We start from the raw sequence: 25756 nt of genomic DNA on the forward strand, positions 1-25756 counted from the left end.
CCATCCCACCTCCTAACCACTCACTCAGGCACTGCAACCTTATCTACCCACAAATCTCCAATACCCCCAATACTTTCGAAGTTGCCCTCTGGAATACCCGTTCAATCTGCAGCAAAACTCCTGCTGTTCTTGACCTATTCTTACGCCTCAACCTCCAATTTCTCTGTGTCACTGAAACATGGATGGCACCCCATAACAACTCTGTTCCCGCATCACTCACCTCTTCTTCATCGTCTTTCAAGCACGTCCCTCACCCCTCGGGCCGTGGAGGCGGACTAGGCCTTCTCTTCCGTCCTCACTTTACCTCCTCTCCCTCTCCTCCTTCTCTTCCCACTCTCCCTTCCTTCGAATACATGTATAAAATCTTTTATTCTCCCCACGCTATATCTTTCCTTATCATATACCGCCCTCCTGGCCCTGCTGGCTCATTTTATGAGGACATTGACAATCTTCTCAGCCTCCTCTCCCCCACCCCCTCCCTCTAATCGTACTTGGTGATTTCAATCTCAATCTTTCCACTAACTCCCCCTCCTATCCTCTCCTGTTCATTCTTGATTCCTACCTCCTTTCCCCTCTCCCTCGCCCTCCTACTCACCAATCTGGCTCTACTATTGACCTCATCTTTACCTCTTCCTTCTCTGCCTCTCCCATTTCTTCTCTACCTAACTACCTTTCTGACCACTCCTTACTCTCCTTCTCCCTCACCCCCTGTCCCCCTCCTCCCCTCCCCTCCTTCTACCACCCCTTCTTCCATCGTGACCTACGTAACTTCAACACTTCTCTCTTCCTTACTTCCTGCTCTTCCTTCCTCTCCCCCTCACACTTCTCCTCTCTTTCAAGTGTCCTCCACCCTAACTTCCTCCCTCACCTCTTCTCTAAATCTTCTTTTCCCTCTGTCCTTGTTTCACCCTTCCCGCCGTACTGCTCAACCTTGGCTTTCTCCTCATCTTTCCTCCATGCGCCGCCTTCTTAGGCGCCTCGAACGTTCCTGGCTCAAACGCCCCACCCCCTCCAACCAATCTGCATACTTCGACTATCACTCCCTCTATGACTCCTGTCTCAACTCTGCTAAGGGCACTTACTTCTCCGACCTTCTTCACTCTCAGTCCTCCCATCCACGCCTCATTGTTACACTTCAAGCTTCCCCGCGGGCCTCCTTGCAGAGTACGGCTTCTTTACAAGCTCCTCTATGGACCAGATACAGGCTACCATGGCATCTGTACAAACTTTGACGGACTCCGGGTCAGCTGACATGTCTTGTACGTGGAAGACATACAGCAAGACACGCCCCTCTTACGACTATAAAACCACCGTCCTCCAAGGGGCTTGTTGCTGCCAATTAGCGTTACAAGCTACTCACGGTTTCGTCTGTTACTTCTTTGTGTCTTCCTACACAATTCCTCATCTGAACTCCTGGTTTTGACCTTTGCCTGACTACTGGATTGCCTCATCTCCTCCTTTATTCCTTCGTGCTCGTCTGGTTGTTTGACTCGGAATGTTACTGGATCTGGCTCCCTTCTGTCTCTTGCGGTACTTCATTCCAGGTTGCCGCGTCTGCACTTGGAACCAAATTGCAGTCGACTATCTGGAACTTTTCTACAGCTACTCTGGATACATGTGTGCTCAGGTACATACTTAATTGGCTATCCCCATCTCTGCTACTATTTATCTCCACGACTTGTTTGGATATTTGTCTTCTGTTGGATTCGGGACATTGAGTGACTTTCCTGTGAGATTGTCCTTAAGTGCATATAAACGCTTTCCTGAAAACTGCACCAACCCGGCACTAGTGCGACCCTCGTGCCGTCCGGGGCTTCTTCCCTATACTAACATCCCTGTTTGTTATTTTCTCCTGTCGTTGTCTTCTGATAAATGGATTCCTTTCCTCAATATATCCTTATTCAGGTTAGCTGTTATCAATTCTATATATAGTTGGGACCAATATTGAATTAGACCATTTCCACTCATTTTGTGTTATTCGTTGTAGATCCACCCCGGGGAAGCTCCACTCCAATACCTATCTAGGTAGTTGCCCATTTAATTCAACTGCTCTAATCACTTGCATTAACCTCAACACTGTCTAATATCTTTGTATTCCTTTGCAGCATTGGTATTGGCAGTGTGTGTTCTCCCCACTCTTCTATTCAATTGACACCTCTGTCTGTCCCAACTGAAACAGCAGAGAGGTACATTGTGGAAAAGAGCCCCTCTTTGAAGAAGCCTGAGTCTTGTACTCAGGGAAGCTGGGATGGAAGGCTGAATATCGATTCTTGTACCACCATCATCTCCAAGGTCACTTCTCTGCATCTTCGGCCTATTTCGGAGTGGTGAGTAACAGAATTAGCAGCCAACGAAAATGTCCACGGAGGTCAGTGATGCTTTGAATCAAATCGTGCAAATGGTCACAGATCTACGTACCGACTTGACCAATGCACAAGAGGCAGTACGCCAACGTATGGACGCCATTCAGGCTTTGGTTACCACACCAGCGCCACAGATGGCCGGTGCTGGTGCTACAGCATCAGGTTCAGGGTTTCCACCTCCACAGCAGGAATCAAACCCGATCATGTTTACAACCCAGTTCCTTCTAGCTCCTCCTGAACGCTTCCTAGGCGACCATAAACAATACCAAACATTCATTAACCAATGCAAACTGCATTTTTTGTGTCGCCCCGCTTCATTTCCAACCTCTACAACTAAAGCGGCTTTTGTCTCGTCTCATTTAGGAGGCACTGCAGCCGCATGGGCTAATCCATTGTTGGAATCCAATAGTCATGTTCTCTACAATTTTGATGCCCTTCTTGCTATGATGAGTAAAGTATTTGATACTCGTTATACTACTCAAGCTACTGACCTGGAACTCTTAAAACATCAACAAGGGAACAATTCTTTATTGGTCTATTTGGCCCGGTTCAATCAGTTGGCAGCAGAAACTGACTGGCCTGAGGAAAAGAAGACAGCCGTATTCTATCAAGGTCTCTCAGATGAATTAAAGGACATCCTCTCCACTGTTCCTGTAGTCCCCACGGCATTCGGGGAACTGCTAGATTTAGTCCTTCAGATTGATGCTCGTAAATCCGAAAGACGTGGTGAAAAGAAACCAGCATTGTTCAGCACGGTTTCAGCAGAGGCCTCGTCTTCCTCACTTCCTGCACCAGAACCTATGCAGATTGGTGTGGCTAGGGGTCCACTTACCCCTGCTCAACGAGAATATCGTAGATCACACAATCTCTGCATGTACTGTGGGGCCTCTGATCACTTATTACTTGAATGTCCCAAAAAGCCCAAAAGAAAGGCGGGAAACGCCAGATCCCGACAGTAGACAGAGTCCCTATGTCGGGAAACTCACCTTTGGACTCTACATTACAGAATCCGAGTCATTTAGTCCGCCTACCTGTTACATTTTCTTTAGATCACAGTGTTTCATTCCAGACAACAGCTGTGATTGATTCAGGTGCAACAGGTAATTATGTTGATCAATGCTTTGCCTCTATGTCAAGAATACCACTGGTTCGCAAAACTATACCTGAAACAGTGAATGCAGTGGATGGTTCAACTCTTGTCTCAGGAATGGTAACTCACCAAACGGTTCCACTACATATGAGCACCAATGAAGGCCATACTGAAGACATATCATTCGATATCATCAAAACACCAGCCTACAAAGTCATTCTGGGCATTCAATGGTTGAAGCTTCATAATCCTGCCATCGACTGGTCGACATCTCAGATTCAGTTCCCTTCCAATATATGCAATACTCAATGTACTACATTACTCGGTATTACCCAGGATAAGATATCTAAAAATGTTGTCTCTGTGATACCTTCTCAATATGCAGATTACACAGATGTTTTTGACAAAGGGATGGCGGAGACTCTAACCCCACATAGAGCCTTTGATTGCCCAATAGACCTAATACCGGGAGTAAAGATACCATCCGGCAGAGTGTACTCCCTCACTCTCAAAGAAGATGAAGTCCTTAAAGATTACATAGACAAGGCCTTGGCAATGGGATTCATTCGTCCTTCCAAATCACCAATTTCCTCACCACTTTTCTTTGTTCCTAAGAAGGAAGGGGATTTACGTCCCTGTATTGATTATCATGCTTTGAATGCAGCAACCATAAAAAACCAGTACCCTCTTCCTCTGATTTCTGTCCTCCTTGATCAATTGGGATCTTCCAAAATATTTACTAAGCTTGATCTCAGAGGAGCTTACAATCTTGTCCGTATGAGAGAGGGGGACGAATGGAAGACCGCATTCAAAACACGTTACGGTCTATTTGAGTATCTTGTCATGCCCTTTGGGTTATGTAATGCCCAGGCCACCTTTCAGGCATTCATGAACGATTTGTTTTATGACATTCTTGATCAATTTGTTGTTGTCTACCTGGATGACATTGTGATGTATTCACAAAATCAGGAAGACCACGAAAAACATGTCAAAACAGTACTCCAATGCCTGAGAGAACATAGATTGTTTGTAAAAGCCGAAAAGTGCATTTTTCATGCCTCAGAGGTGGAATTTTCGGGATATGATCTTACTAAAAATGGAGTGTGCATGAGTCAGTCCAAAATTAGTGCAATCCTGGAATGGCCTGTGCCTAATTCAGTCAAATCTTTACAATCATTCCTGGGATTTGCAAACTTTTATAGATGCTTCATCAATGGATTTTCTGATATGTCTGCACCTCTTACCTCTCTGACAAGTGCCAAGGTGCCATTTGTATGGTCTTCAGAAGCTCAGAAAGCTTTTGATCAATTAAAATCAGCCTTCACTTCCGCCCCTGTCCTCAAACATCCTGATCCCGAGCTTCCTTTTTTTGTTGAAGCTGACGCTTCAGGTTATGCTCTTGGGGCGGTGTTGTCTCAAACCTGTCCTCATTCGAGAGAGATTCATCCTGTTGCCTACTTCTCTCGTAAATTGACAGCTTACGAAACAAATTATTCCATCACAGAACGCAAACTTTTAGCCATCAGAGAGGCATTCTTGGAATGGAGACATCACCTTCTGGGGGCCAAACACCTTGTAAGAGTATACTCGGATCACCGCAGTTTGTTAGCCTTCAAATCTATTAAATGTCTTACAGCTAGACAGGCGCGGTGGCATTTATTCTTTTCACAATATCAATTTGTTATCACTTACCGTCCTGCTAAAGCTCAAGTTTCGGCTGATACTCTCTCTCGCTTACATGCGGATGATCAGAACGGAGTGCAGATGAAATCTAGGGATGGTTTGCAGCACTGGGTGACCAGTGTGTGCAGGGGAGTGAGGGGTGCAGGAAAGACCAGAAAACAGGACAAGCCAGGAATGGTGGGTGGACACCCAATCTTTTTGGGACGAGATATGCTCAGGCCATGAAAGCCTTTTGACCTGGGAAGTGGTAACATGTTTACATGAATTGTGCCTTCTAAAGTGAGATGCCAAATTGAAGGATCTTGTACTCTGAACTGCTTTTCTTTTTCCTAATTTTCTTCTGTTCTCTTTTCTTCTTTTCTATTGTTTTATACAGTGATGATATGTGATTTAATACATACTGCTATTTTAATTTTGGTAAAAGTCGAGTTCTTTGACTAAAATACAATAAATAAATAAAAAAGCAAAGTCCCAAGGTGTTGCCTGTCCCCCCCGATTTTATGGGTCTCCTACGCCCCTGCACTTGTAGTTGCCATTGTCTATCATATAAGGGAAATGACTGATGTCTCATTTGAACTCTTTCCATTTCCATTAGGCTAGTGTGTGACTTAGGTTAGTCAGGCTTGTCCTTCTTCCGTTTCAACAAAGCGCTGCTTCGTGTACTTGTGCAGTGCTGTGAAATACATACCGGGAAACTAGTTAGTCCTTGAGACTGCAGTGCTAACCAGTTTTCCGTGAAATATTACTTCTGCCAGTGCGTGTTTGCAGGGTCTGAAACACAATGTCCAATACATCCCTTACAAAGACGATCGATGAAGAGAAAGCCAGCGTGGACCTAGAAAGTAGGGCTGCGCAGTAGGAAAACCAATAGCTGAAAAATAGTAAGTGCAAGTGCCTGGGGATTCACCTATCACTGCCAACCAAGACCGTGCTTAGGGCTGCCCCTAAGGAATGGAGAAAGGACGAAGATTCTGCATATTATTTATCTCTGTTCACATGCACTATGCTCAGCCCCATCGTCTAGAGATGTCAAGATGTCACACAGCATGCGCATATGCTGTGCCAATACTAGTAACACTGGTAAATATATTGCTTAGATGTCCGGGAATCTGGCATCAAGCACTATACAAATCACTAAAATAGTATTGCTTGTATTCTATACATGCCAACGAAATCCATATGCATACATGCTGGCATATAGGACCAACCAGGGCTGAAGTCGAGGGTACACACGGGTGGACAGAGTCCATCCACTTTTTTCAGAGGGTGGACTGAGTCCCCTTCAGCTAAAATGATAAATATTTAATGTCTACTTTGAATTTATGAATTAAGGCCAACTTCGGGGATCGAACCTGCAGATTTCAGGTTTACAAGCCGTAACGTCACCTTTTTGCTATCTGTCAGAAAATCCTATCGGTAGGAAAATCTGACAGGTATTGTAATTTCATTTTTTGCTACCCGTCAGAAAACCCTACCGACAGCAGGCATTGGGCAACCCACCCAGGGGTAGGAAAAAGTGACGGGGTTGGAAAATCTGACAGCCTGACCTGTCATTTTTTCCTACCCGTCAAAAAATCCTACCGACAGCAGGCATTGGGCAACCCACCCAGGGATAGGAAAAAGTGACGGGGTAGGAAAATCTGACAGCCTGACCTGTCATTTTTTGCTACCCATCAGAAAATCCTACTGAGAGCGGGCATTGGGCAACCCACACAGGGGTAGGAAAAAGTGACGGGGTAGGAAAATCTGACAGCCTGATCTGTCATTTTTTCCTACCCAGTCAGAAAATCTTACCGAGAAAAGGCATTGGGAAACTCACCCAGGGGTAGAAAAAGGTGACGGGGTAGGAGTGCTCATTTGTACAGACAATGGCTTGGTCACTATTCTGATTAGTTGTTAACAATGAATGCTTCTGTGACATAGGACTTGCATATATTGACTAGCAGCGTTTCACATAGCAGTGTTTCAAAATGTGTAGATGCACATTTTTTACTACACCGTTAAAAGGTCGGCACTGAGTGAAAGTGTGCTTCATGCCATAAGAGAAAGGGTGTAAGGGCCAGGGAGACTGAGTTATTTGTCCAGGCTCACACTGTTTCTCAAATGGAAAGCTGAGATATGAACAAAGATATCCTGGCTCTGTATGTGAAATCTGCCCACAGCAACCTATGCCTTCACAATACAGGAACCCCAAATACTGGCTACAGAGAAGGTTTGCATCCTTCTAAGTTGTTATCAGTAAATATATACGTGTTCACTGTTTAATTTTTGCACACGTCGTTCATTTAACCTTTCCTAGTCACGTGAGCTCTCCCCTGTGTTCCAAAAGGCATTGGGAAACTAGGTGAGTTGGCACTTTGGTGAAAAATGATAGTCGGACACCCTCAGGCATGCGGGTGTATTGCTTTGTGAACTCATGCTTTCAAAAACGTGTAATGCAGAGGAAAGGCTTTTCAAAGTCTGAGCTTGCACGGATGGTAGGGTTCCTTCAATATTGTATGTGTGGCCAGAACAGCGTGGGTGCCTGCAGTGTGTGATGGGTAATAAGAATGCCTACAATGCCTGCTAAAAACGTGCAATCAAGCGCTGTGTCTTTCAAAATGCACCAAGCAGAGAATGCAATATTATATTGGGCTGTTATCCCAATTATAATCCATGTGAAAGACAAGTGATTTAGTCTCACTTTGATTTTACTCGACTGTACATTTCTTTGCATAATAATCTGACAAAATGTATGTAGTAGCTTTTTTTGACTGTTTCAATTGCAAGTGCATTGCTGGTCTGGACACATAGCTTGTGGGAATTTTGTTTAGCCATCCATTGCCCTCCCATAGTCATGACAATCTCTATGGTCATTCCCATCCACACCTTTCCCCTCCCTGCCCCAAGCACATGCTCCTGGGATCTTTTTGAGCTATCACTGCATGCAGCAACATGAAACTTTGTTTTGTATATGGCCTGCCAGTGTTATATCTAGGCACCATTCAAAGAGCGAACAGGATAGTTGCTCATGTAAAGAGGAGCAGTTGGTATAATCAAAATGTCTCAACTAACTGTTGTTTCAGCCACTACATTTCTAAGTGATATGTGTCTTCAAACGTGTTCTTTGCCCTGAGGTCCTGTTAAATTCTTATCACACTTGTTCATATTTGTGTACTTACATTTGCAAGCTAGGATAAATGGCTGGGTTGAGCGAATGCTGTTGACTGAGCAGAGAATACAATCTATAGGTCACATGCTTGAATCCCAGTGAGGTGGAATCAGGATTTCATCTGTAATTGGCCAGAATTATGACAGTGTTTCAATTAGGCACCAGAAATTGTATGTAAAGTTATTCTGTGTATAGTTATTTGATGAAAGCACTGTATGAATATCAAATGATCACAGTATTGTTCAGGCTGTTTTATATGTAGCTAGTGACTTAAATATCTCATAGGGGTGTACCATATATAGGCTTTAGGTAAGAAGTCAACTGAATGCTGGCTGAAAAAAATCAATTTGATTCCGGCTTTTTCTTGCTATTTGGCTCTGGCGGAATGCTTTGTCTTCTAATTTTAATGCAATGTAGCAATATAAAGAGGGAAATATGAAGTGCAGACCTCAAAAGGTTTTGAAATGAAAAGATGTCTGAAAGCATGCCTATAACATACAACATAACACATGTAAGACTAAGATGCATGTGTTTACCTAATGCGAGAGAGGTGGTGGTGAGGATGAGAGAGAGGGGAGCCTGGTCTGTTCCCACTAGAAATGTCCATGTAAAAACTTGAAAAATTCACAACGTGTACTGGAGACCAGTAGGACAGAGGTAGTTTGTTATACGTGAGGCAGAGTGATACACCCTCATCTAAGAAGCCGAACTATATAGAATAAATAATCCATATCTGTGATCTGACCTAGCTCTTCTGATCGCTGTCTCGTCTGCCTATGTCTTCTTGTGTTTATGTTTCTCCCTGGCGCCCCAATGCCTGCAGGCTTTCAGTGCCATATACAAATAAATACATAAAAAGTATTCGCCCGAATACTAAAATATGCTATTCGTTACACCCCGAATATCTTCAAAATGTGCGGGCATTATCTGGTACCACCACACTTTGTGAGACACTTCTGAATTAATGAGATTACACGTTTTGGACTATTTCTATTTCTTTTTAGTAGCGCAGAGCTGAAACCTATGTTTTTCTTGCAGGCGCAGCAGCAAACGCTCTTTTGGTTGCTAGTATATGTTGGAGTCAAGCAGAGCCCAGAATTGATTACATGAAGTTGCAGGCACTTCGTTTTGGTATATTTTCTTGCATCTATTTTGATTTTATGAGTACCGTGTGTTGGAGAGGACACAAAGCTTGTAGGTGTTTTGTTATTTGTACGCCCATTGATTAACCACGTGTATTAGGCATTCCCCAGTTAGATGCCCACAAAAGCCCAAACTGTTAGCATTGCCAATGCTTGATTTAGAAAGGGTCTGAAACCAACCTTCGTATGTCTGCAAGCATAGCTTTACAAGCAGATGTGCTGTTTGTGTATATATAATCCGGTCCCTCTTAATTGCCTATGGCAGCAGGAAAATGCCAGTGGTTAAGATTCATTCTAAACCTTACAGCCATCACCTCTTTGTTTTTTCTTTGTCACCCCGAGTGGGACGGGTATGCCCAGACATGGGTCCCGTGCCTGCTGGGCCTAGAGACCCAAGCTACTCCTCACCGATGAGGCCCAACAAGGCCGAAACATGTTTGGTGATGCTTCTGGTCTCATGCAGAAGGGATGTGAACTAGCAGTTTGGGCTGGACTGCCCCTTTTGGGGTGGGACCAAGCCTGATTTGCAAATGGTCTTTCCCCTTCTGTAATGGCTTGGCAGGTGAAAAACGGTGGTCTGGAGGGTTGCCCAGAGAATGCCAGTGGTTAAGATTCATTCTAAACCTTCCAGCCATCACCTCTTTGTTTTTTCTTTATCACCCGAGTGGGACGGGTATGCCCAGACGTGGGTATTGTGCCTGCTGGGCCTAGAGACCCAAGCTACTTCTCACTGATAAGGCCCAACAAGGCCGAAACATGTTTGGGGATGCTTGTGGTCTTGTGCAGAAGGGATGTGACCTAGAAGTTCAGGCTGGACTGCCCCTTTTGGAGTGGGACCAAGCCTGATTTGCATATGGTCTTTCCCCTTCTGTAATGGCTTGGCAGGCGAAGAACGGTGGTCTGGAGGTTTGCCCAGAGCATGCCAGTGGTTAAGATTCATTCTAAACCTTCCAGCCATCACCTCTTTGTTTTTGCTTTGTCACCCCGAGTGGGACAGGTATGCCCAGACGTGGGTGCCATGCCTGCTGGGCCTAGAGACCCAAGCTACTCGTCACTAATGAGGCCCAACAAGGCCGAAACATGTTTGGGGATGCGTGTGGTCTCATGCAGAAGGGATGTAACCTAGCAGTTTGGGCTGGACTGCCCCTTTTGGGGTGGGACCAAGCCTCATTTGCATATGGTCTTTCCCCTTCTGTAATGGCTTGGCAGGCGAAGAACAGTGGTCTGGAGGGTTGCCCAGAGCAATGCCAGTGGTTAAGATTCATTCTAAACCTTCCAGCCATCACCTCTTTGTTCTTGCTTTGTCACCCCGAGTGGGACAGGTATGCCCAGACGTGGGTGCCATGCCTGCTGGGCCTAGAGACCGAAGCTACTCGTCACTAATGAGGCCCAACAAGGCCGAAACATGTTTGGGGATGCGTGTGGTCTCATGCAGAAGGGATGTAACCTAGCAGTTTGGGCTGGACTGCCCCTTTTGGGGTGGGACCAAGCCTCATTTGCATATGGTCTTTCCCCTTCTGCAATGGCTTGGCAGGCGAAGAACAGTGGTCTGGAGGGTTACCCAGAGCAATGCCAGTGGTTAAGATTCATTCTAAACCTTCCAGCCATCACCTCTTTGTTTTTGAGCAGGAAAACACTTTCATGCACAGTGAAAATCTTCTCTGGTTATACGGCATGCTGGTTGCTGTCACTTAAGGCAAAGGGGAAAGAGTTTTAAAAACCGCAATGCAGGGGCCTGCTGCATTTTGAAAACAATTTAGAACGGTTAAGGCTTGGCATTGTAACTCTGCTGTACGGAGGCACTTGATTTGAAGAGAGCATGTTCAACACCCATGCAGGTGGCAGAGGAATGCAGAACATAAGCATGTGGGACTGTCAGAGAATGGTGATACCACAGTGACAAATGCCATTGACACCCTAGATGCCGTTTCTGCTGCGCTTGTATTGATAACAGAGCAAGTTTGAGAAAACACACCCATCCTTCTGTGGAAAAAAGTGCAGGTACTGCCAGACTCTGAGCTCTGCGTACAGAATGGAGAACCTGTGTGCAAGTTATATATAATCAATATGAACTGCAAGAAGTGCGGTGGGCGGCATTGACTCATAAGCTCACCTATGTGTTATTTTTTAAATAACAATTAAAAAAAAAATATTTGCCACAGCCCGGTACCTTAGCTGGAGCAAGGGATGGAAGAGAAAGAGAGGATTATAATTAATGTCCCTAGATGCCAAAAACTAAGGAGCGGGAAACACTCAGAATCATAGCTCGCTACCATGTGTCCTACAAACACGATACGAGGCAATGGGGTCTGCACAAGGCTGCCTGAGAGAGGCTAGGTGTTTTGGCCCAAGTAGGTGTAGGTATATTCAAATGTTCTTGTCTTCTGAAGTGGGTGCATGCGTGGGTATGCACCTGAATATTTACCAAGAAGCTAATGTGCATTGTACAAACGCTGCTCTTCCTGATCTTGTGCCTCGTCCATGGAAACCCACATTGTCTATGTGCACCTGACAATTTGCAGGGCCACTGTTAAGCATGCATTTCTGCTGTTTTCAGCTGTCTAACCATGTTTGCTGCAGCTATATACCTGCAATGCGAAGCACCAAATCCATTCTATTCATGCTCTTTACACCAAGATCAAGCATGCTGCACTGTGTGGTTACTCGCTGTCTTACGCATGGCCTGCAGCTTCTAGCCCTCACATTATTGGCACTTGGGAAGTCAATAGTTTTCCCAGTGTCTTTACTGCTCCTCTGGGCCCTGTGGTGGTTAAACAGGCTAACAGTCACACGCACACTATTATTTGCCACTGTGTTTTTCACTGAGACACATTAGGTGAGCCATGCACACAATTAAATACATCTTTTTTTTTTTTACAATTTTTTTTTTATTTTTATTTTTTTTAAACAACAAACAACTTCTCACCCACATTAGGGTGGAATTAGCCTAGCCTTGTCCCCCCGACCTCTCCCCCCACTTCCACCCTCGCCCCCCGACCCCTATATTGTGTATACTCCACCAAGTCTATGAGTATGTAACCGAATCAGCGGTCGGTATGAGAAGAGAAACTTCACCCGCTGTCAATGACGAGAAGGTACTACCTTTACTGAGTAATGGCCGGCGAGGCAAGAGCACTCACAGACTCATTCATCAAAAAAGTTACTAGTGGTCCCCAGATGTCAGGTGGGCGTGCATGTTGTGGCAGCAGCTTAATGAAATCGGTTTCAACATCTTGGCAGTAAAGAATGTCTCTGCGCCATGCGGTGACAGTTGGGGGGGACCGCGGCTCCAGGCCAAGGCGACTCTTCTGCGAGCCAGTGTCAGCAGAATACCTGCTAGCTTTCTCGTAGGGGTCTTCAACAGTCTGGTCATGCCCAACAGAGCTGCAGTGTTGGCTGGGAGAATCGGCTCACCGATTATCTTACTCGTGATTTCCAGCACCTGGGGCCAAAATGAGGCCAGCTTAGGGCAGTCCCATGCCAGATGTAAGAAGTTTGCTGAGGTCAACCCACACCTCTCACATCCGAAAGACGATTCTGGATGCTGCATTTTTGCTTTGGCTGGTGTAAAGTATGTTTGATGCAGGTAGTTGAAGTGGATTAAATTGAGGCGGGTATTGAGGGCAATCTTCTGGGTCTGTCTAAGGATAAAGGACCAATCGGTGTCGGAGAAGGTTATATTTAGGGCCCTTTCCCATCTAATCTTGGCTCGGGACACTGTGGGAGATGTGTCTGAAATGATGGTTCTGTAGATCTGAGAGAGTGGTCTCCCTTCACCCTGAGACTGAATTACTGAGTGTAAGAGCTGCCATGTTTGGGGTTGCTGTGGAAAGGTAGGAAGGATTGCTCGCAGAGTGTGGCGTACCCTGAAATAAATAAAGATGTCTAACGGGGTAGTGCCACCTTTTCCCCTTGCTTGATCGGGAGTCAGGAAACCGTCATCTGTGAATAGGTCCCCAAGGTTCTTGATTTGAAGTTTCTCTAGCCATTGGAGATATACTTTTTCGGACGTCAACGGGATCCCCGGTATGAATTTTGCTGGGAGGAGTGGAGAGTATCGAGTGTCGATGTTGTATTTCTGCGCCAAGAGCTTCCATATCTTGTACGTTGTTAAGAATATATTCATAGTGTCGTTGGGGACCGGGATTTTCCCGAAGATGACTGCTTTCAGTAGGTTCGGTGAGGCCAGGGCCCTCTCTATTTGCACGTGTGGTCTGACAGGGTTTGTGGTGTACCAGTGGCTAAGAAAATGCGCCTGGGCCGCCCAGTAGTATCTCTCCAGATCGGGGAGCGCCAAGCCACCTTTTATTACTGGGAGGGTTAGCGTGGAATGAGCCACTCTGGCGGGTTTACCGACCCACAGTAGTTCCAGGACCAGACTCTTTAGTTTCTTCAGGAAGGGTTGTGGAAGTAGGATGGGAATGTTGGTGAAGAGATATAGAAGTTTCGGTAGAATCACCATCTTGACAAGAGAGGCTCTTCCCCATAGTGTTAGGGGTAGGGTTTTCCATCGGGCCACTTTTTCTGTTAAGGACTTGAAGACCACTTCATATTTGTCCTGGAATACTTCTTGGTGATTTAGTGACATTTGGATGCCTAGGTATCTCACCTTGGATGACTTCCAGGTGAGATGGAAGTCATCATGGAATGGCCGAGTCGCCGGGGTGAGCGGGAAAATAATTGATTTTGTTTGATTAATTTTGAGGCCAGATGCAGCTCCGAATCTGATCACTTCGCTCATGATAGGGTTTAAATTGTCGACTGGGTCCCTTATATAGAGAACCACATCATCAGCGTACAATGAGATGATGAGTTTATGCGGGCCTATGACCAGACCTCTGTGTTGCCTATGCTCGCGTAGATTGGAGGCAAGGGGTTCCATTACTAGGGCAAATAGTAGAGCTGACAGTGGGCAGCCTTGCCTGGTACCACGTTGTAAGTTGATGATGGATGATCTAGCTGTGCCGACTATTATGTTGGCTGTAGGTTTAGAGTATAGCAGGGAAACTAGTCTAATGAAGCGAGCCCCCAGGCCCATTCTGGTGAGTACTGAGAATAGGAATGGCCACTCCACCGAGTCGAATGCTTTTTCAGCATCAAGAAGAAGAGCAATGGCTTGTTGGGATGGGTTCAGTGCTCCCATCACTCCAAATAGTCTCCTAATGCAGAATGTGGTATTGAGGCCCGGTATGAACCCCGCCTGGTCAGCAAGGACTAGAGCAGGCATTAGTGGCATCAGTCTATTCGTTAGGATTTTTGCTAGAATCTTGTTGTCTAGATTTAGGAGGGAAATGGGGCGGTAGGAAGCACATTTATCCGGTGGCTTGTCTGCTTTGTGCAGGAGAATCACATTGGCTTCACGCATGGTTTGTGGTAGGGTACCTTCCTCCAGGGCTTCCTTGTATACATCGGCCAAAAGGGGAGCAAGGGTAAGCGCAAAGGCTTTATAGAATTCCCCGGTTAGGCCATCGGGGCCGGGGGCTTTGGTATTCGGGAGTGATTTAATTGCCTCAACTATTTCTTCTGGGGAGATCAGTTCGTTGAGGGGTTCCCTTAGCTCTGCTTCTACCCAGTATAATTCAGTCTCCCTTAGGTATCTCAGTGGAGCATCAGAATTGTCGGAGTGTTGGGAACTATAAAGCTCTTGGTAGAAGAGTCTAAATTCCTCCGCCATGTCGACATCTGTGTTCAATGTTTCTTCCTTCTGGCTGCGAATTTCTGTAATAGGCGTCGGTGTGCGGTCAGCTCTCAGCAACCTCGCCAGGAGTGCTCCAGGTTTTTGCTCCTCGCCGTATTGTCTGACTACAGTGCCACGGTGGAGAAATTTTAGTTCGCGCTCAGCGAGTGTATTAAGCTTCAGTAGTTCTTCTTTCAGGGTAGCTTTCGTTTTCGGCTCGTCCGAGTCTCTAATTTTGTGTTCGAGATCTTTGAGGCGGTCCTCACAGGTTTTGAGTTCGCGTCTAATAAGTTTGATGATGCCGTTCTCCTTGGCTTGGCACACTCCTCTAACGAAGCATTTCAGAGACTCCCACAGCACTCCGGCCGATGAGACCGACCCCACGTTGGCTTCGAGAAAAATATCGATTTCCTCCTTTAGCTCTGCTGCGAAAACCATGTCCAGCATGGAACCCGTCTTGAAGCGCCAATTCTGTAGTCTGGGAACAGGCTGGGAGGGGAGGAGACAGAGGACCATTGGAGAGTGGTCTGATAGAGTCCGTGGTAAAATGTGACAGGGACCGGGCTGCAGGGGGCCGGTTCTGGATGTGAACAAGTAGTCGATGCGAGAGCTGGTATTATGGACCGCTGAGTGAAAAGTGTAGTTTCTCAGATCACCGTTAACCGTTCTCCAGGCGTCCCTTAAGTCAAAGGCACGGCAGATTTCTGTTATTTGCATGCTGGCTTTAGAGGTCTGTTGTGACGTGGTGTGTGATCTGTCTCTGGCCGGGTCCATAACAGTGTTCATGTCGCCACCCCAAACCACCGTGGATTGTTCAAGTGAGGAGAGCTGCGACAGAACCCAGCCAAAGTTATCTGGACCGTCCACATTGGGGGCGTAGGAATTAATGAAGGTTATTGCCTTGCCTGCTATTATGCCCTTGACCAGTACGGATCTTCCTATAGAGTCTTTTGCAACATGTGTGAGACGGAAGTTGGTTCTTCTGTGCACTAGAATAGCCACGCCTCTAGAGTAGGAGGAGTATGAAGAATAATATCTATGGCATCCCCATGATTTGGCCCATGTGCGTTCTTTCTCGGGTGTCAGATGGGTTTCCTGTATCATTGCCACATCAATTTCATGTCTTCTTAGGTATTGCAGGATTTTGCGGGTTTTGGATGGGATATTACCTCCCCTTATATTCCAGGTTGCAACCTTGAATGTTGAAAGGAGAAAAATGTTTGGAATTGCGTTGGAGGTTCACTGGTCTTGCAGTTGTTATACATTTGTTTGTGGAATGATGGGCTTGGAGCATATCGTGGTACGTTACATGGAGCATGACAGCTGGAAGCAGAGAGCGGGGAGCGAATCTGGCGGGGGGCATTCCGGGAAGGTGCTGGCTTTTCCTTGTGAGAAATTTGCACTTAACAAGTTCTGGCAATGCCAGAAGGGTGGTTATTATCCCAACCCTGAACAAAAAGCAATAAACAACCCAACAGTCCTTAGAACTATTCCCATTACGCAGACAACCCCCAACATGTCCGACGGGATCCCCCCAAACTTGGGTGAGGGAACAGATGCTGTGCTCGGGGCGCTTGGGGCCTCTCCAAGAACTCTGCCCAATTGTTTAATGGAGAATGAGCGTGTTCCGGCTGTTTGGGTATGTTTCGGAGCCTGACCTGGGTTTTAAGGAGGATTCCTGGGGACCCTCTCTCTCTGTGCGCGGGGTCGTCGAGGATTGTGAGCTGGGCAGCCGTTACGATCCAGAAATAGATGGACTTCCTCAGGAGAATCAAAGAAGTGAGTCTTTTCGTTGTGTTGTACCCTGAGACGTGCAGGGAAGATCATGGAATATGCGAGCTTCCCCTCACAAAGTCTTTGTTTGGCGCTGGTGAAAGCTCTTCTCTGGGTCTGTACTGTCGATGAAAAATCGGGATAAATATGGATTTTGTCTCCGTCATGGTGTAAATCTCCCTTCTCCCTTGCCAGCCGTAGGATGGTGTCGCGATCTCTGTAATTGAGCAGCCTCGCTATGATGACCCTGGGAGGGGCGCCCGGGGCTGGTCTGGAGGTCGGGGTCCTGTGGGCCCTCTCTATCATGAACATTTGCGAGAAGGAGTCTTTGCCGAAGAGGGAGAGGCACACGGACTCCACAAAGTCCTCCATCTTCCTTGGGGTGTCGTATTCCTTGACCCCAATGATTCGGATATTGTTCCGCCTAGAGCGACCCTCCAGGTCCTCGCACTTGGCCATTGTTGCAGACATTTGGCTTTCCAGTCGCGCGACTTTGTTGGAGAGGTATGTAGCACCGTCATCGAGGTTCGAGACTCTTTGCTCGACGTCAGTTAGCCGTTCCGAATGTGTGTCTAGGCGATGTTGCATCAGGTCGACTTTGGAGGATAGACCATCCATCTTGTTATTTAGACTCCCTATGCCTGCTTTTAGGTCTAGAAGGAGTTATTTTATTTCCATCGGATAGGTTTCGGCTACTGGTTGATTAGAACTGCACGGTGACGGGTCATCTCCTTGTTGTGGGTTTGGGGTTTTGGGTGCAGTGTTGCTGTCAAATGTCAGCTTCTTTTGTAGTTTGTCTACTTTGCCCATCTTGGCAGATGTATGTAAGCAGTTTAAATGAAGAGGGTCAGCGGTGGCTAGGTGGCTCGCAGTTATCGCTGTGACTGAAGGGGCATTGGCATTGTGTCGATGGAGGGTGAAGGACTGCGCAGTTGTATGGAGGACAGTTAAGGGGATAAAGTTAGGATCACACCTTGATCCTCCTGAAGCTTCAATTGTTTTCCAGAGAGAGAGTGGCTGTATTATCTTGCGCTTGCGATGAGAGGGTCGAAGACCCGGAGTTGGTTGGTATATGATCCGTCCCCACGCAGGGGTCGCACAGGAGGCTGCCCGACAGCACGGCCCGCTCCGGAGGAGGCGCGACTGCTAGTAGGGTATCAGGAGTTTTGGGGCGAAGTAGCTCCAAGGGTCGAAGCCGGGGCCATGGCGTCTTATGGACTTCCTAGTAGACTGGAGGAAGTCCAGCCCCCCGAGCCGCCGCTACCAACGGCCAACCGCGCCCACGGCCACGGTTTGGGGGCGCAGCAATCTACTCTCCGGGGCCCCCGGTGATTCCCGGCACGTACCTCAGGTCTTCATCCGTCGAACGGGTGCTCTGGCGTTCCACAGCCCGCGCCGCCGCCTCCCGGTCCGGTGCGGCTCTGCAAGATGGTTCCGCGAAGCGGGAAGGAGCCACTATCGCCGGACCGCAGGTGCTGCAATCAGGAGGGGGGGGGCCACCCAGGATCATGTTGGGGCCTCCGCCGGCCCGGAGCAGCCCGCGGGCGAGGATTCGCCAGATGGTTAAGCGTCGACACCCCTCTCCTCGGAGTCCGCTGGTGAGGTGGTCCTGGGAAGGATGGGAGGCAGCCGGCTGCTCGCCGGGCTCCAGGTGGCTCCACTAGCGTTGGCCTCGGCTTCGCGCCCGGAGTGCTGGCGCCGCGATCAGGAGGGGGGGGCCATACAGGATCGCGTTGGGACCCACGCCGGCCTGGAACCGGGGAGGGGCCGCACCCCCCGAGGGCCGCCGGCGCTCGTGGATGATGGATCTCTGGAGGATGAGACGTCCGCACAGCGGCCCCCACGAAGCCGCGCCCCGCCCCTCAGCGCCCGCTCGGCGCGCGGGGAGGCTCCGGCCTCCGCACCGTTGTAGTGGTGTGGGGTCCTGAACTGGCCGATCCTCCCCCAGATTTCGCCAGGGAGGGCGCGGTGCATACAGAAGCAGGGAGAAGCCTTCTAGTCTCCAAAGCGCAGCCAGGAACCGCAGGATTCAGCAGGATTTATTACGGGCAGAGCGGGAGCTCAGGTAAGAGCGGCCATCTTGGTTGGCCCCCTAGCGCCCCCTAATTAAATACATCTTAACATGTTATTGTTTTCAAAATTCCGTTTCTGCCCTGATGTGAATGAATAGATGTGCCTTTTCAACGGGGTTCATTAAGGTTCACAATGTAATCCTTTCGCCCGTGATCTGAGAAAGCTGAGCCTGTGAAAGGCACAGAAAGACAGACAAGAAATGCATGCACGGAGGTGAGAGACAAAGGGGCACAAAGGTGAAACTAGATGAAGATATACAGGGGCCGTGAAACTAGTCAACAATGGATACGCCGAAGGAGATAACATAAGATGAGAGAGGAGGGACAGACAGAGGCTCAGATGTAAGAGACAGAGAGACAGTCAGTGTTTAAAGAGACATAGGCAAAACGATGAAAAGCAGGGAGATGATAATGCCCGGAGGTGGTCATAGGCATCACAAACATGCAGGTTACAGTGGCAGTTCTGGCATATATTGTGGGCAGGGGCATGATGAGCATGTGCTGTAAAAATGCTTCTGCTTACTATGGGTGAATTAGCATCTATTGGAATTTTGACTGTTATTCTTCAGAACCGCATGTAAATTGTATTTTTTTACCCAATTTCTGTATCTATAAATGTGCTAGAAGGTTGCACCATTTCAACCAATTATGTAAAAAATATTCTCGGGTATGTGTCACCCCTCCCCCACAATCTATACCCTCCTAGGTTGCTTTCGGCTCCCCTGCTATGCTCAGCCACTCAAACAAATTTGCCAGAAATATTTACGCGCCTCCACTAAAACAATGTGCCAGCCTCCACTAGTCTCTTTTCACACAATTTTCATGTGATAAGTCATTGCTATATATCCCTCCCAAACTTGTAAGAAAAACCACTTGTTTGTATGTATCTAAACCCGAAAGGATTATTTCTTGGTATGTGGAGGTATTTCTATTTCTTTGTATATCTCTTGTTTCTTCTAACTCTATTCAAAGTTCAGTTAGTTTGCTGCTAGAATACAACTATCTTATAAAATTGGGTGTTCTTTTCTCTCTAATGTGAAGTGTTCATTTAATACATTTTATAAATGGAAAAAAGAATGGACTGCAGATTCCGCATTTTGGCAATAACACACTTTGACAGACACTCACCTCCTTTTTATAGTATTCCACGTTTGTAATCTGCAACAGAAAAAGAACACACTATTACATTACTGAAGAATATTACGAAAGCAGGACATTTAACCACTAACTGGAAACACCAAAGTCAACTGAAAATCATTAACCGCCAGCAAACTCATGTCAAATTATGACCAATATTTGAAATAAACTAGCCAATAAGCAGTCAGTAAGATAGTTCTGCAAGTTAATGGCTCACTGCTGAGATCTGTGTGACTTGCAGGTAGGCGGTTCAAATTCCTGCAAAGGCTGACTCAGCCGCCTATCCTTCTGGCGTAGATAAAATGAGTGCCAATTTTGAGTGCCAATTTTGATTGGGTAACGATAATTATCTCTAAAAATGGTCTAGGTAAAAGGTTTTGGAATAAGCACGATATAAAGAATTATTGTCATTAAACATCAGCATACAGTACTTAACTATAGAATCTAACTAGTGTCCAAAGAGTCCTTTTTTCAAAATGATAATTTATTTATTGTGCATTTGTAATGTGGTTATACAGCAAGTAAATTGTGTTTCAAAGCTCTTTTAGCCATTCATTAGCAAATGTAAACTACATTTACGATTTATTTTTTGTAACATTTTTTTATCATAAACAATGCTAGTTTCAGTATATGCATAGCCCCCTGGTGTCTTCAGCGCACTGAATATCTGAAATGTTATTTTTTTATATTATTGTTCTTTTATAACGTGCTTAATTCCGACCGGATTCTAAACGTGAGCCCGGGATCCAAACCTGTTTTGCTATGGTTGCCTTGGTTCCAAGACACACGTGTTGCCTGGAAACTATCCTCCCGGCCCCACGGTTCTAACTTTTTATGTGTGCATTTGGGTACATGTAAATGGTAACAGCTTTGGATCCCCAAATCCACTATATATGCGTTTTCTTTGATCTGCATGTACACACACAGACACATGCATGCAGTGCATAAGAACAGGCTACATGTTCTAAAAATCCATAGATCACAAAAAGTATCGGTAGTTCTCAGAAGGCCGGGCTCCAGGAATTTTCATCTGGGTAGGCCAGCATTGTGATCAGGGGCACCCAATTTTCATTGGGTGTGGATATCTGAGTATCCCAAACAATGTGCTGGCATAAATCCAGATTTCCCAGATCCGTGATCCAGCAAAATATGCCTTACCAGACCCAGAAAATACATTTGCTCAGCTCTATAAAAAACAGTACAAAGCAAAAGAGAAACAAGGAAAATAGTGTTGCAACATCAATCTACCTTTCTTCCCTTGCCATCTGCTCTTCCCTTTCTATTATATCCACTTCTCATTCACCTTTCACCCCGCAGTAACCTCCCATCAGGTTGGGTTGCCCTGATCACCATTCCCATTTACATCCACTCCCACCTACCCCAAAAACCCACATCATGTCAGTGCTTAATTTGTAAAACAAATAAGTGCCATGGCCCAAATATTTTGTAGCACCCCTGTGACACTGCTGGGTGGGCAGTTCTCCATCACTGCTGCCACCACTCATAGGTGCTCTCCACGGTGTTGACATATTTGGGGTTACACTACAGATCGCAAACGCTCATTGCGGTTGATTGATACACTGACTATTAGCACTTCTTAATTAAAGTGCGTCTGAGACAATAAGTGCCGGGGCTCAAAAATAAGGGGCCAGGGCTGTGCCATGGAAAACATCCCTACAAATTAAGCACTGCATGTCTTTCTTGGCCTGACTGTGGAAAATCAAGGGTGATGCTTCCTCCTCCTCTGCGAGGGCTCAGCATTGAGGCCCCCAGTCTTTCTTCCTTCTCAGATGGTGTGCACTCAACAATGCCACCCTGAACACACTGTCTACTCTCAGCAGGCCCTTGAGGAGGTGTTTGTGGACCCTGCCATCTTGTTGTAAAAGGCAGGGGCCCCTTCCAGAATACTGAAACAACAAATAGGACATTTTGTTTCTTACAAAATGACATTTTGAAGCATAACATTTTATTTTGTTGTTGCATTTTTGCAGAACATTTTATTTGAGTTAAGTGCACAAGGGAGTGCTAGAATGCAGGAGAAAGAGCCAGGGTGGGGGTGGAGGGCAGTGGGATCAGCAGGCAGACGGTGCAGGCTGAGGGGTTTATAGCTTTCTGGTATCGCTACCAGTGGGTCTTGGCAGAGAGGAGGGGCCCTTGCTCCCCAGCAATGCCACTCTACATCATTGTCTGGTAGATAGATATTGTGTATATACTGTTTGTATATGCAATTGTCCATGATGGCTTTTTGTTTGATGTATTTACTTTTTTCACAATTTTGTTAATAATGTGGCCTGATATTTTCAAAGAAAGGTGTGTGAATGTGTTCTTGGCAGGTCCTGAAACATGCACTGCCCATTTATTAAACCATGAGTGAGGCTTTTTTGAAATAGCTTATACTGTGAACTAAATCACTTCTATCTCTGATTTTGGCAGGTAAGGGACAGTGTGATTATTTGATTTGCAGAGGATCACCCAGGATCACACACTTTGGTTAAGTGGTAAAGCTAGAATTTGAGCCTAGCTTGAAATTTAGACACTTGACCACGCATCTTCCAAGCTCAGGTTTGCACAAATAAGTGTTGAAGTTTGGTTTTGAAAACCTAAAATAATGCTCAATTGTATACAATTACTTTAAAATGCCACATGATAAACCAACAAGTAAGGGAGTTATTTAGTTTTGAATCCTAAATTGCACAGAGGGAACCACTCCTGTTTGCAGCTTTTGCAAAAGGGCTCCTACATGCAATTTTTATTGTTTCCACCAAGTACTGGCAAAGTAAACCATAAAACACTGGTAAATATTGCCTCTGATCTTCACTTTTCCACTATGTGTCTGGAAAAATGTAAACACTTCCCACAATTAGCAATTGTGGGAGCCATCCATAATGGTTTCTTTTTTAATCTGCCTGTTTTTACCAGGGTGTAAAAGTCAGGTGGATTCCATAGGAATCCATTGATTTTCTATCAACATAAAAATACATGCTGATGGAAAACCAATCGGGGGAACTGTAAGAGCAGGTAAACTTGTTAAATCCAATCTACTCTTCAACTTCACCTGCCACATCATACAAAATCTCGCAGTGCATAAAACATAGTGATAAATGCTTTCAGTGCCACTTTTTCCACTGCGCCTGACTTGGAAAAGGACCCTCCTTTGATTGTAGCTTTATTTTCCTCCTCCTGAATGGAATCCTACAAGCTCCAGCTTAAAAATAATGAGAACTTACAAAAAATGTCATAAGAGACAGAGTGAAATGAAATGCATGCCAAGGTTATTGTTTCACACAGCTTGTTCTGTATCCCCTTAAATTCTAATCACCCAACAATCACACTGTATATAATTTTAAGAAAAAAGTGTCACAGCAATCTTCACTGCTTCACTTCCTGTTGTAAGTAATCTGCCTCTCAGAAGCATTAAAAAGATAAGACCTCATTCGGAGGGCCTGTGCAGCCCTGGCTATTTGTGTTTGATGGGATAGAGGCAGATCGGAGGGGCAGGGGGGCATGGGCATTTGCCCCTTGTCCAAATCTTAAATCCACCTCTGATTCCACTCTTTAGGAAATATTTAAATACTGTTCTGTTTTTTAGTTTTAAAAGATGTACACTGTGTATACTTTGCCCATGACATTAAAGAAAACGCCCCTCTCTTGTGTTATTTTCCATGTGTTAATGATTAATCTTCTGAGAGGAAAATGTTTATTGGGGGGGGGGGGATCCTCCCAACCTGCTTCCCTCACCATCACTTGTGGAGTCCCACAGCCAGCAAATACCAAATACTATCCGTTTCCGGCACTGCCTAAACACCCAGCACCCAGGATTTACATCATACTTTCCAAACAAGACCCACAATACACATGATGTATTCTGTTTGCATGCAAACTCAGTTAAGTTACTCAAACAGTATGAAGTTATCAATTCAGTTCTTATCAGTTATAATCATGAAAAGTTATGGCAGTTCAGGCTAGGCTTCCACGCAGACAAAGATACATTCTATTCAGGTTGGAACTCGACTGGCAAGTACTCATAACAAGATGATCTGAAACTGGTCCATACTTGACCTCCTAGTCTTGTCATTTTCAGGTAGGGCTTTGTTGGACCAACTCAGTGAGGTGCAGCTTAATTCCCTAGGCATGGCAAATGAAGCATCCACATCTGTGCATATACACTTTCGCTTCGGGAGACAAACTGAAACCAACATGCATTGGCAAAGCCAACAGCTTTGGCTTTTGATTAGGCATGGATAGGCTTTTGCCCGGCACCCCCACAAGGGTATCGGCTGGCCATAAAATGGGAATAGTGCGAGTACCTGTGCATATGATGTAATTGCCTGGCAAATGTCTATCTAATGCCTATGCACAAGCCAAAACTGCTTGCTTTGTAATTGCTTGTTTTATACAGTACTCCTTTGCAAGGAACAGAGGCATTGACACAGATATTGTTTATAAAATAGGCTGGCTATTACAGAGGCAATTAAGTAATTAAACACTCAAGAAATTCTTAGATACAACACTGCCAGGTCCTGTACACCACAGAGATTGATGTTACTTTGTGATAGAGCTTGCTGAAAGAGTTCTCAAAGGGTACATTTTGGCGGTGAGGGGCAGGTAGTTGGTAGTAATGCCATAGGCATTCAACTAGCTATGGCTAGTCATTGGGTGGGTAAATGACCAAACAAGCCCGTAGGATGTGTGTTTCCCCTCACATCCTGTCTCCATCCTATCTGTGTTCCACTGCAAGAGTTCTGGGTTACACTTAGTAGGAAAAACTAAAAAAGGGTGGATGTAAGTCTTCGAATCAATCATAACCACCGGCATTGCTCTGGTCAGCCTTCAATACCATTGTCTGCAAATCAGCCTTGGCCCTGCCACTAATGTGAGCAGCCATGCCTAAACTGCTATACTACAAGGCCTAGAAATGCCTGTGGTTGCTTGTGTTCCAGTGCAGAGGGTACATTGCCTAGCAGTTGAGACTGAACTGCACCTTTTGGTGGCAGAGCCAAGAGTCATTTGCTAATGGCTTGTCCCCTTGTGTAATGGCACAGACATACTAAAGAATTATGGCATGGAATGCTGTGCAGAGCAATGATAGTGATAATGTTTAATTGAAATCCTTGCATCTATCACTTTTTGATTTACTACTCTTCCCTCCAGAATTACATTTTTGTTACTACCAACCTTATTCTTTTCACTTATACTTAAGTTGTTAATGCACAAGAATATATATTTTTCATGTAATTTGTAAGGGCCCTGTGATGGCTCTGAATAATGTCAATTCTCCACATGGGAACGCCCTTCCCTGTAAGGCTAGGGTGCTGTGGCTGCTAACCAACATTCCCTCTAGAGGTGGTAACATGCGTGAGGTCCTTCCAGGAGAGGGCTTCCCTCTTCGGGATGAGGATGTATATTCTGGGCCACAACCACCTTATTCCTTTAATAACCCCATCGTCCAGAAATCAGCTTACTGTACTCAAATGCTATATTGTAACTTGTTATGGTCCAGTAGTACTAGAATGAGGAAGCCCTGAGGAGGCATAGAGATCACCTCAGTAAAACAGACAAAAGACTCTTGTAATTGAAAACTCCTATAAAAATGGAGGAAGGACTTACTTTGTTGTAAAATCCAGCGGGGAGAGGCAACAGGTGCAGAAACCAGCAGGAGTTTCAAACG

The 25756-nt window shown here is 45.9% G+C and overlaps 1 protein-coding gene across 1 annotated transcript in view; it reads right to left on the reverse strand.

Annotated features, from left to right (window-relative positions):
- The window catches only part of RGS11 (regulator of G protein signaling 11), a 4320935-nt gene that overhangs the window by 1714166 nt on the left and 2581013 nt on the right, over nucleotides 1-25756 (reverse strand). Inside the window, exon 10 of the mRNA XM_069646770.1 lies at nucleotides 20080-20109. Within this exon, the coding sequence (XP_069502871.1) occupies nucleotides 20080-20109 (30 nt within the window). The remainder of the gene's footprint in view (nucleotides 1-20079; nucleotides 20110-25756) is intronic.

Source organism: Ambystoma mexicanum, chromosome 2q (genome assembly GCF_040938575.1).
Source record: "Ambystoma mexicanum isolate Mex_15411 chromosome 2q, UKY_AmexF1_1, whole genome shotgun sequence".
Lineage (NCBI taxonomy): Eukaryota > Metazoa > Chordata > Amphibia > Caudata > Ambystomatidae > Ambystoma > Ambystoma mexicanum.